Genomic DNA, 12,567 nt, shown 5'->3' with positions numbered 1-12,567 from the left:
TGGGGCTGGAAATGTCAGCCCTTCCAACTTGGGCAGGGATTGGAGGGAAGGATGCCTGGGCCCTTCCCCCCAATACATTCACTCATTCACTTGGAAAACATGTATCGAGCAAATCCTGGTGTGCCAGGCTCTTGGGTGAGGCCACAGGTAAGAAGCCTTCCCTGGCCTCGTGTTGCTTACACTCTAGTGAGGGTGTCGGAGGAAAAGAGATGCGTGTGAACCGATATGTGAGATAATTATACACTGTGAGGTGCTCTATGAAGAAAATATACAAAATTCTGGGGCCCCAAACAAAAGAGAGCTTAGCTCAGATTGAGGGGTGACATTTGAGCTGAGACTTCTTGAAAGTCCTGACAAGGCTGAGCCAGGCTAAAAAGCTGAGTGAAAGACTTCAGGCAGAGGCAGCTGCAGATGCAAAGGCCCTGTGGCTGGAAAGAGCTGAGTGTGTTCATAGATCCAAAGAGAAAAATGTCTCAGTGTGTTTGGCGCATGGTGATGGGAGGGTGAGTATTGGTCAAGGTGTAAATGTTGGAGAAGGGAGCAAGGTCTACAGCACTGCAGGGTCTTCTGGAATTTTCTTCCACAGATGGGCTATGTTCTTTCCTGTGCTGGGAGAAATGAAGGAAACAAACAGACATTGAAATTGAACCCCTATTACATGGCTGGGCGACACTAGCTCTGAGGCTAGGTGGAAGAAAGACAAAGCTCCAACTTCCAGGGAACACGCACTCTAGTGGGGAGACAGATGTTGACCCAGAACAGAATAACAAGCAGCAAGGAGTATGAAAAGCACAGGGTGCTCCAGGCACCCAGAGGAGAGGCTCTAACCCCGTCTGGAAAAACCTGGGAAGGCTGCCTGGGGGAGGCAACATCTGAGGCCAGCCTTAAAGGATGAGGTGGAGTTAATCAGCAGAAGGCCCAGTGTGTGCAGGGCACAGAGGAGATGAGCAAAGTGAAGAGGGAACCACAGGCAGCTCAGCATTGCCGAAGCAGGGAGGGCTTCCCAGAGGAGGTGCTCTTTTGAGCAGGTTCTTGAAGGAGCAGAGAGACAGGCTAGTGGAGATGATGGGGAAGAAACTAAGACGTGTGGAACCAAAAGAAAAAAAAAGAAAGAAATTAAAGTAGGGAACGTGGAGGGACATTTATATTCATGGACATTTTTATATTAAGGTGGTTTTCTTCTTTTGTGAAATATGGTGTAATGACTAAAAGCTGATTGAAAAGGAAGGCAGTCAATAGAGCAGGCATGCTGAGAGGAAAGAATGGATTTTTTGCAAACAATATAATTTTGAACTTGTCTCTCCCCTCCCCCATCCCTCCCCCAAACCTAATTGATTACCACCCCATGATGAATGACACTGGGAGCCGGGGTGTGCTAAGCACCTTAGTAGAGTGTTACCCAAAGAGCTGGAGAGATTTTCCCTTCCTCGAGACAATGGTTACTCCTGGGAGGGAAAGAAATTCCCCTATACATTGTTCTCAGCCAAGAGAGGGGCGTGGGCCGTTGGAGAGATAATATAATTAAAGCTTTCCTGTTTGCTCAGCACTTTGCTATCCTTACAGAAGGTTTATGTTTATTTTTCCATTTGCTTCTCCTCTCAAAAACCCTGGAAGCTGAGAGGCTGGCAGGGTACGTCTTATTGAACTCATCTGATAGATGGGAAGACTGATGACCAGAGGCATCAACTGATTTGCCCAAAGTTCTATGGGATGTTGGGAGCAGAGCCTGGGCTAGAACCTTGGTCTGACTCTGTTAGAGCCAGCACCCTGGGAGAAGTGGGAGCGGACCTCATGGAAGAGAATTTAACTCTAGTACTCACAGTTTGACACAGGCGTGGGGCAGATTTCCCTCTCCAACAATTCTGAGATTTATATCAGATCAGGTTTGTGTTCCCAAATTTCAAAGGCCGCGGGATGATTTACAGAGCAAAGAGGAGCTGCCGCATTGTCTCCAAAGTGAGTTACGATGACCGAAATAAAGTTCTGCTTTCAAGATAAAGACAGGCAATATTTCAGAGTTAATTTCATAAAACTGATCATCCGACCATTACCTCCCTGTGTCGATGTTAACTGTTGAGTCTAAAATAACTTCAACTCCTGCCTCCCTTGGTGGCCATGGAACAGGAGTGATGGAGGTTGGCTGTGACATGCAGCTGTGTCAGATGGAAGCCACTTTACCTTTCCCGATGCTAGAAAAATTTATTCATGGAAACTTCTAGCAGCAATTCTCTCCTCTGAAGGCAAAGTAAAAAAATAAACTAGAAAATCAACTGGTTTGGTTGGGGGTGGGGGCAGGGATCGGTGGATTTAAGGGAGTTTTGTGGTGGTGCCCTTGGTTGATCATCCCCATGGACTTATACAATGGGGTCGGCCTTTCCTACCACCCAGGTCTGGTGTTACGCAAGTGGAATAATGTATCTGTAAGTAGTTTGTAAATTATGAAGCTCTTCCCGTGTCTAGACTCTTTTTTTTTTTTGAGACAGAGTTTCACTCTTGTTGCCCAGGCTGCAGTGCAATGGCACAGTCTCAGCTCACTGCAACCTCCGCCTTCCGGGTTCAAGCGATTCTCCTGCCTCATCCTTCTGAGTAGCTGGGATTATAAGCATGTGCCACCACACCCAGCTAATTGCATATTTTTAGTGGAGACACGGTTTCTCCATGTTGGCCAGGCTGGTCTTGAACTCCTGACCTCAGGTAATCCGCTTGCCTCGGCCTCCCAAAGTCCTGGGATTACGGGCGTGAGACCCTGCACCTGGCCTAGATTCTTACTATTACTACTACAATTATGACTACTTTTTATTCTTCCCCAAGCAAAATATGCCTGCTTGGTGTCTCTTCACCTTAGAAGGGTCATTTCAGATGAAAGGTGCGATGAGTGTGATGAGTGTGTTTACTCACCCACCCCTGCCACACACACCCCAGAGAGCATTGCACTGCCACAGGCATTTCAGAAAACACAGCCTCAAAGGCCATAAAAATGAGGCACTGATGGTGGGAGCACTGGACATCATTGTCTATAGGTGATAACAGAAGAGTGGGAGGGAGATTGGCGAGCCAGGGGTCTTCGTTGATGATTCTTTGCCACCTGGATCTCCTGGAATACAGTGGAACACAGGCAGGTGGCCTCACCTTACACTGTTCATTCTGTTACCTGACTTTGTATTTGGGATTATTCTTGTCCAGGAAGTCATGTAGAGTTGATATCTGTGTTCACAGCTGATCTTCCACCTTTGATTGAACACTTCCTGGGGCATGAGATCCATCCCAGGCATAGGGCACATAAAAAGCTGCTGGCTTTTGACCTTGGCCAGAGACTGTAACAGGGATGGGAATGGCGATGAGAATGGAGATGGTATTGGGTTGGGGATGGGATGGAAACAGAAATGAGAATTGGGTTGCAGATGAGGATAGAGATGTGATAGAGATAAGTGTGGGGACAGGAATAGAAGTGGTGATAGGAACAGAGGTGGGATAGAGATGGGGGAGGAGAAGGAGTTGAAGTTGGTCGTGAGATGGAGACAGAAATGAGGAGAGAATAGAGGATGGAGATTGAGGATGGGGAGGGATGGAAATGGAGCTGAATGTGAGGATAGAGACAGAGATGAGAATGGAGATGGAGTGGAGGTGGGGATAGAAATGGGAATGGAGATGAGGAGGGGGAAGGGGATGTGGAAGGGGATGGGATGGAGATAGAGATGGAGATGGAGATGGGCATAGATAAGAATAGAGAAGGAGATTGAGATTGAGATGGGGAGGAGATTGGGATGGGGATGGGGATAAAGATGGGGGAGGAGATGGAGATGGAGATGGGACTGGGGTTGGGGATGGGGGTAGATATGGGTTTGGAGATGAAGATAGGGTTGTTAATAAAGACAGGGAAGGAGATGGAGATGAAGATGGAGTGGGGATGAGGGTGGAAATGGGGATAAAGATAAGGAAGGAGATGAAGATGGATATGGGGATGGGGATATGGATGAAATGGGGAAATGAATGGGGATGAGGGTGAGGGTAGGAATGGGGATGGGGATTGGAATGGAGATGGGGGATGAGGTGGGGATGGGGATGGGAATGAGGTGGAGGAGGAGGTGGAGAGGGGGAGTGGGGTGGGAATAGGAATGTAATAGGGGAAGCCTAAGTGAAGGAAGGCTGTAGACCCTGAAGTTCTGAAACTGGCTTTTGTTGGGCTATGCGGGCAGGAACTACGTACTTGGTCAAGAGAAGGCAAAAAGAAAAGAAGAGGGAGATGCTAATAGTGACGTGAAGGGTGAAGCATCTTTCAGGAGCCAGGGACTCCTGGATGGAGATGGCTCCCTGACTGCCGGCATTCAGAGCCCTCCACCAGAAGACAGGAGGTGAGAAGCAGAGTGACATTTTCCTAGGACTCACTGATGGGAGTATATTGATGGGGAGGGTGTGGGAAGCCTGAGCTGTCCGTGCTGATATTCACAGCTCCGCTATGTCATCATCCATACAACTGAAATCTGTTATTGTCTTATGAGCTTGATTAGCTGTACATATTGCTAACATCTGCTCAGAAATATAAGGAGGGATGGAAACACAGCTTCAGTCAGGGTCTGTGTGGGTGGTGCGTGTGACTCAGGTGCAGATCTCCAGAGTGTGCGTGAATGTTTGGGGGGGGTGGGGGGTGTAAGCACCATGCTGTACAAAGAACCCTAGCCAGGATTTGGAAGGCTAGGGGCCATTCCAGGCTCTGCCACTGACTTAGGGTATGATTGTAGCCAAACCTGTGCCTCTCTCTGATCTCAGTTTGCTTACTTATAAAATGGAAAGTCTAGACCAGAGTTGTCCAACAGAAATATAATGTAAACTACATATGTCACTGTAAGTTTTCTAATAACCACATTAAGATAAGTTTAAAAAAGAAAAGGTGAAATTAATTCTAGTAATATATTTATTAAACCCAATATATCCAAAATATTATCATGTCAATATTATCAATATATCTTACGCGCTTCTTAAAAAAATTAAGACTTCAGTTTTATACTTACAGCACATGTGAACTTGAACAAACCACATTTCAGGTGCTCCCCAGCCGCATGGGGTATGTGGCTGCTCTACAGGACAGCCGAAATCTAGGGCATTTTCTGATCTCCTCACTAAACTGTGAATGCCCCAAAGGTACGACCATGTTTTATTCTCCCAGTCCTTAGCAAGAAGGCTCAAATAAGAATGTTAGTAAATCACGCTGACAATAAGCACAGCTAATATGTATTGGGTGCACTTTCAAAACACTTTGCAGGCACTACATTACTGAATCTTCACAAGTATCTTATAATTCCATTTTTCAGATCAGGAAACCAGGCTCAGAGAGGTTAAGTAACTTGCCCAAGGTCACACAGCCAGTAAGTGGTATAGCTGATCTTTGAAATCTGGCTAGTCTGATCTACAGCCCACCTCCTTAGGCATTGTCCTATACTACCTCCCTTATTCATAGTCACACAAATAATTAAAATTGCTACCCTGCCTTGCAGGTAACTTACATGTGCCATCACATTTACTCTTCAAAGCAAACCTCTAAGAAGCCAGGCATAGTGGCTCACACCTGTAATCCCAACACTTTGGGAGGCTAAGTTGGGAGGATCGCTTGAGGCCAGGAATTCAAGACCAGCTTGGACAACACAGCAAGACCCTAGCTCTACAAAACATAAAAAAAAAAAAAAAAAACAGGTGTGGTGGCACACACCTGTGGTCCCAGCTACTCGAGAGGCTGAGGCAGGACAACTGATCACTTGAGCCCAGGAGGTCAAGGCTGCCGTGAGCCATGATTGTGCCACTTCACTCCAGCCTGGGTAACAGAGTGAGACCCTGCCTCAAAGAAAGAAAGAAAGAAAGAAAGAAAGGAAAGAAAGAAAGAAGGAAGGAAGGAGGAAGGAAGGAAGGAAGGAAGGAAGGAAGGAAGGAAGGAAGGAAGGAAGGCAGGCAGGCAGGCAGGCAGGCAGGCAGGCAGGCAGGAAGGAAAAGAAAGAAAAAAAAAAGGAGAAGCAATCCTCTCCTCTCAGGACAGTTCTAGGTGTCTGATCTCTATTTGCTCAGTGAAGGTAAGAAAGAATGAATGAGTGATTTTAAAGGAGTCGCCTGCCTGGTTCTGAGCCTCTAGGCTCAGAGTGTATCCTGGAGTGTATCCTGATATCTATTCACCTGCCATCATGAGCCATGCCAGAGTTTTGTGCTAAGCTCTAACTGCAGAGGTCACTGATCTTTGGGGTAACTGAGTAACTAGAGCCACCCACAGCATCAGTTCCTGATGGAACTGGATTATAAGGCATCCATGGAAGGTAAGCGAATGTTCCTGGTGGTTCAAATGTGTACTTACATCTAAAGGCACCAATAGATACAAGCTCCCTTTTTCTTCCCAAAGGTTGAGGTGGCTCAGCTTCATGTCAGAGGCTGGGCTCTGGAGTCAGACTGCCTGAGTTCAAATCCTGGCTCTTCTTCATACTGGCACCGTGAGGGAGTCTGAGCAAGTTGCTTCACCTCTTAAGTTTCCCCATCTGTAAAATGGGAATAAATAAACCCAGCTTGTAGACTGATGGTGAAGACAGAAAGAATGCACACACGTTAAGAACTCAGAACAGGTCCTGATTCCTAAGAGTTAGCCGTTGTGGGTTCTTGTGTGGGATCCAGGCTTTCGGTTGAGTTTTGGAAAAGTTAGATGGCAGAATCTGCAATTTCTAGGTAATTGACGTGTTCTGGTGTGTTTTTCCCTTCTTGGAATTCCTATCCCGCTTGCCATCTGTTTTATGCGATCTTACGCTTAATTACAATTCTCCGTCTATTGTTCTCCCATTGTTTTCTGTGTGCTCTGCTTCTCTTGCTGACAGCATGGGTTGGCTCCTTGAATGAATGAATGACTCATACCTGATTTCATTTCACTAGGCCTTGAAATAGAGTTGTCCGTGTGTCTGTCGCCCCCACCTGACTGTGAACTTTGCAATGCTTCACCTGTTTCATCACTGGACACCTCCTGGCAGCACCTGGCATCGTTCCCGGCACCTAGTAGGTGTCAGGAAATATTTGTTGAATTTAATTAAACTTAACTAGAGTGAAAACCTCCTGCAGGAAGGAAAGGCCCATACCTCTTTATTTTCTCTGCTTCCCTCCCTGCGCATGGCCCTAGGCTAGGTAAATCAGAATTGACAGCTTTTCCCAAGCGAGGCTCTAAGATTCTGGCTCCTGTCCTGCTGCTTATGAGGAGGTTAGGGAAATAATAGCAGAAATCACAATAATAGCAAATTCCAACCATATGCTAAGCCTTTTCGTGTGCATTAGCTGGTTTTGTCCTGGAAAAATGTCTGCCAAGTATTAATATTATTCCCATTTAGCAAATTGGGGGACTGAGGCTCACAGTTTTGGTGACTTGCCCAAGCATGTGAAGGTGGTGGTGACCGAGCTGGGATTCAGACCCAAGTGTGCCTGATGGCCCAGTCCCTGCCCCTTGCGATGCCCTGCGGTGTCTGGGAGCAAGCGTTTTGACAAACCAGCCAGGGGCAGTGGATGAGGAGAGAAGAGAGGTTGAGTGGGTGGGAGGAGTGGCCAAAAAAATAAGCCAACTTCCAGAAAGGACGGAAGGGAAGACTCCTGGCCACAAATAGCTGTCCAGCTGCCCTCATCCGAGTGTATGGTACCGTCCTCCCTAGCTGACATTCCCACTCTGTTTTCACTCTCTTCCAAATGCAAGTCAGACCATGTCACTGCTCTCACTGAAAACCTTCAGTGGCTCCCCATTGCTCTCGGGATAAAGAAGAACAACCCATAACCTGTGCTTTAAAGATAAATCAGCCCTCTGGTGGCTAGGGCAGAGGAAGGGGGGAAAAGGCCCCAAAATATAGCAATTGCTGTTTTTTGTGATGTGAAGATACTCACTGTGACAAGTTACAGACAGTTAACTGCTGGTTCATAAAATTCCTGAAAATGTCATAACCTGCTCCAGCATGCCAGTTCAAGTCAATCCCCCTGACAGCATGCCACATGCTCTGTGCCCTGCCCATATGCCCAGCCCTGCTGGGCACCACATTCTCCCTGGCCTGCCATGCTGTCTGCTGGCCAACCTACTGCTGGGCCCTGGCACAAAAATAAGCCAGGTATGGTGGCACACACCTGTGGACCCAGCTACTTGAGAGGCTGGGAATCTCAGGGCTTGTTAAAACTCAAGGTGTTAAAACTCAAAGCTCTTTCTACCTGCCACGCTGTCTCCCACCCACTCTTGTGACCTTAGATCACAGCAGCAATGTGGCTGCTTCAGCAGCATCTGCCTGGAACTCCCAGGCTCAGGCAGAGTCCCCTCCACACACTGATGCCTCCAGGGATCTGATGCACTTCACACTTTGATCTGTGCCATCTCTTGATTCCTGTGTGTCTTCTGCACTAAACTGTAAGCTCCAGGAGGGGAGGGCTCTTGTCTATATTCCCAGCAAGGATGTCTTCCTCACTGTAGTGGGTGCCGATGGCACCCCCTGGAGTTTGGCAACATCTGCCTTCTCCCACCCCCAGCACCCAGCATGGACCTGGCCCATCTTAAGTCATCAGTAAACTCTTCCTGAATCTCCCAGTTGAGCCCTTGTCTTCCTGTGCTTCCTTTTGGGGCAGCTCCTCCCACCTCCATTGAAGTGGTGGCCGCTGACACACCAGCCCCCTTCAGCCGCTACCAAGCCCAGAACTTCACGCTGGTCTGCATCGTGTCTGGAGGAAAACCAGCACCCACGGTGAGTACCCCTGGAGCACCCAGCTCCTTCCTATCTGCCGGACCACCCTGCTTTGGGGCTGGTCCCGCTGCAGGTGTCTCCACTGTGCCTGGAGAGGGAGTGGTTGGCCAGGGCTGACTCTGTCCCCATCTGGCTTGGTCTGATCCCGTTTACCCATCGGACCAGCCCAGACATCCCTGTGCCCCTGTTGCTCCCCGTCTCCCCATGCTGAGAACCCCCACTCCTCCTGGAGGGAGAGTCATAGAACTTCACAGCAGGAGCAGCCTTTGGGGGAGCCCAGGATCCAGCATGCCTGACCCCAGTTATTGAGTCCCACAGAGACAAATGAAAGGGGGCCCTGAGAGGAAAAGGGGCTTGTCCCAAGTCACCATGGCACTCCTGATAGAGCTAGGTCTCAAGTCCGTGTCTCAAGCTCCAGGTTCACTGGCATTCCTAGGAGCCCATGTGATCAGCAGGAAGTCCATCTGAAAGAAGGAGGGAGAGGATGGAAGGGAGAGAAGGAAGGGAGAAAGGGAGGGAAGAGAGAGGAAATTCCTTTTTGACCAACTTATTAGACCCAATGTAGTTTCTTTGATATTTGTCAGTGGAGTTCACGAGATTTTTTATGACCTCTTGAAGGGGGTGGGGTAGGAGGTGCAGCGTCCGGAGAGCTGGGGTCCCGGTCCTGCTCTACTCACAGAACGACCATGAGCAGGGAATCCCCCCTCCCCACCTCTGCCTCTGTTTCTTCAAGGAAGTTGAGGGGGCTGGACAATATTCGTTTTTCAGCTTTTTTAGTAGCACCAGGACCCTTTTGGTCTAAATGATATACGGGGAAGCCTCATATATATGACATTTAAAAGTGAAGAGAGGCCAAGTCACTCTCATTGACATGTGAAGCACTTCTTTAGAACCCGTAGGCTTCCATGAAACCTGTGTGGAGAAACTTCGGGCTACGTACCCTTTCAATTTTGACATTTTATAATACTTTGGGTCTTGATCCTATGAGTTTCATACAGTACTAGGATTTAGCAAGGTGTGGAGCTAGAGCAATGGGTACATAGGGTTACAGTTCAAGACGGGAGCCAAATGGTTCCCCTCATTCCAGACCCAATTGTCTCCCAGGCATGGTCCAATGGTGCGGCCTTGGGAATCTAGGCCAGCCCTGCCTTGGGACCCGGGGCAGGTTGGTAAATGGGTCTGTAGAGGTCCAGGACAGGGCAGTAAGCAGGTACACAGAGACACAGGTAGGGCAGCGGGCAGGGGCACAGGGATGCAGAGACACAGGTGAGGCAGTGGGCAGGGATGCAGAGACACAGATGGGAAACAGCAGGCAAGGGCACAGAGACATAGGTGAGGCAGTGGGCAGGGGAGTAGAGACACAGGTGGGGCAGTGGGCAGGGGCACAGAGGCACAGGTGGGGCAGTGGACAGAGGTGCAGAGGCACAGATGGGGCAATGGGCAGGGGCACAGAGGGACAGGTGGGGCAGTGGGCAGAGGTGCAGAGACACAGGTGGGGTGGTGGGCAGGGGAGTAGAGACACAAGTGGGGCAATGGGTAGAGGGGCAGAGGCACAGGTGGGATTGTGGGCAGAGGAGTAGAGACACAGGTGGGGCACTGGGCAGGGGCACAGAGACACAGATGGGGCAGTGGGCAGAGGTGCAGAGACACAGGTGGGATTATGGGCAGAGGAGTAGAGACACAGGTGGGGCACTGGACAGGGGTGCAGAGACACAGGTGGGGCACTGGGCAGGGGCACTGAGACAGGTGGGGCACTGGGCAGGGGCACAGAGACACAGATGGGGCAGTGGGCAGAGGTGCAGAGACACAGGTGGGATTATAGGCAGAGGAGTAGAGACACAAGTGGGGCACTGGGCAGGGGCACAGAGACACAGGTGGGGTGGTGGGCAGAGGTGCAGAGACACAGGTGGGGTGGTGGGCAGAGGTGCAGAGACACAGGTGGGGTGGTGGGCAGAGGTGCAGGGACACAGGTGGGGTGGTGGGCAGGGGAACAGAGACAAGCCTCAGTCCCTAGGAAGTGGACCCAAAAAGGTAGCTTCAAAGCCAGTTGCTGAAAGCAGGACGTGACCCCAGATTTTCCCCTTTGGAAGCCATGGACAGGTCCAGTCTCCCTAAAATCAGGAAAGCTGTTTTTTTCTCACAAGGAAAAAGTCCTTTCCTGAAAGGCACAAAGAAAGGCTTTTCACAGCCCAGGGGCTGCAAGAAGACCCCTCCTACCCAGCATGTCTGCCTACCCAGACATTTGTGACACGGCAATAAAATATTCAGATATAGACATGCAAAAGAACCTCATCTCCCCAAATCCCAGGCATCTTATGTTTGCCTGAGACATCAGAACTTTAAAGTAATTCTTTGATATAAATTGCAAACCTGCATTTAAAGCACTTTTCAAACAGAAAAAAGAAAAGAAGAAAATAAATGGGGGAAAAAAAAAACCAACGCAGGCTATCATGTGCATAAGAGATTCTTTGTTGGCATTACAAACTCTGACAAAAATCCTACATTTCATACCTCCCATCCCCTCCCACCTCCTTCACCCCCCTGCAGCCCCTCCCTCCACACACTTTCCTTCCGCTCCCCCACCTGTGTCCCAGAGAGCTGCATCCCACTCTTCCCTCTCCTGCCCCCCTATCGATTTATTTATCTGATTTATTAAAAATACTCCCAATCCCCTCAGGCCTCTGGGCACATGTACCAAAATAAAAAGACAGCAAATTAAATTAAATGCCACCTCGCAAAACTTGAGTTCCCCATCAGCAGAGAAAGCGAGGAGATGTTTGCTCTCACCTCATCCCCGCACCTAGCTTCCTCCCACACATGCACCTGTTTTCTGCCTTCCATCTCCAAAACGCACACCCACAGAGATTCTTTCTTCCCTGATCCTCTCCCAACATCTCACTTAATCTCCGGTGCCTTCCATTTTTCCCTCATCCCCATGCCCTCCCTGAGTGGGCATGGACCATACCCTTGGACCCCAGGTGGCTGGCCATGGTGTAGGCCAAAGTCCCCATTTCCCACGTGGTTCCACTGACTCATCCAACAGCCCCATGAAGCAGGTGTCTTATTCTTCTCTTGACAAGTGAGGAAACTGAGGCTCAAAAAACCTCACCAGTTGGTAAATGATGGGATTGGGCTAAGCCTCTGCCCCAAGGGCCTGCATGTGTTCCCATTGTACCACTCTGGTTCATAGTTCTTGGGGGTGTTGAAGGGAAAGGAGTGGGGTGAGGGCTACTGTCTAGACTACTACGCTCTGGAAGAACTGGCATCCTGTGCCCAGTTCATGGGAGAGCCCATTGGGAGGTTGAAGTTAGTAGCACAGAATCATTTTCCCACACCCTCCTTGCAATGGCAGGTTTATTTCAAACGAGATGGGGAACCAATCGACGCAGTGCCCCTATCAGAGCCACCAGCTGCGAGCTCCGGCCCCCTCCAGGACAGCAGGCCCTTCCGCAGCCTTCTGCACCGTGACCTGGATGACACCAAGATGCAGAAGTCACTGTCCCTCCTGGACACCGAGAACTGGGGTGGGCGACCCTACACGGAGCGCCCCTCCCGTGGCCTGACCCCAGATCCCAACATCCTCCTCCAGCCAACCACAGAGAACATACCAGAGACGGTCGTGAGCCGTGAGTTCCCCCGCTGGGTCCACAGCGCAGAGCCTACCTACTTCCTGCGCCACAGCCACACCCCGAGCAGCGACGGCACTGTGGAAGTACGTGCCCTGCTCACCTGGACCCTCAACCCACAGATCGACAACGAGGCCCTCTTCAGCTGCGAGGTCAAGCACCCAGCTCTGTCGATGCCCATGCAGGCAGAGGTCACGCTGGGTAAGACTTGGTGGGGG

At 49.8% G+C, this 12,567-nt stretch overlaps 1 protein-coding gene across 3 annotated transcripts in view; it reads left to right on the top strand.

The window, feature by feature from the left end:
- IGSF21 (immunoglobin superfamily member 21) overlaps positions 1-12,567 on the top strand; it is a 281,206-nt gene that overhangs the window by 255,971 nt on the left and 12,668 nt on the right. For all 3 annotated transcript variants that reach the window (XM_055260925.2, XM_063631748.1, XM_055260926.2), the window contains 2 exons: positions 8,608-8,723; positions 12,076-12,550. In XM_055260925.2, coding sequence (XP_055116900.1) covers positions 8,608-8,723; positions 12,076-12,550 — 591 coding nt within the window. The remainder of the gene's footprint in view (positions 1-8,607; positions 8,724-12,075; positions 12,551-12,567) is intronic.

Source organism: Symphalangus syndactylus, chromosome 22, assembly GCF_028878055.3.
Source record: "Symphalangus syndactylus isolate Jambi chromosome 22, NHGRI_mSymSyn1-v2.1_pri, whole genome shotgun sequence".
NCBI lineage: Eukaryota > Metazoa > Chordata > Mammalia > Primates > Hylobatidae > Symphalangus > Symphalangus syndactylus.
The sequence above is the reverse complement of the archived record's forward strand: the minus strand, read 5'-3'. Positions and strand labels throughout refer to the sequence as shown.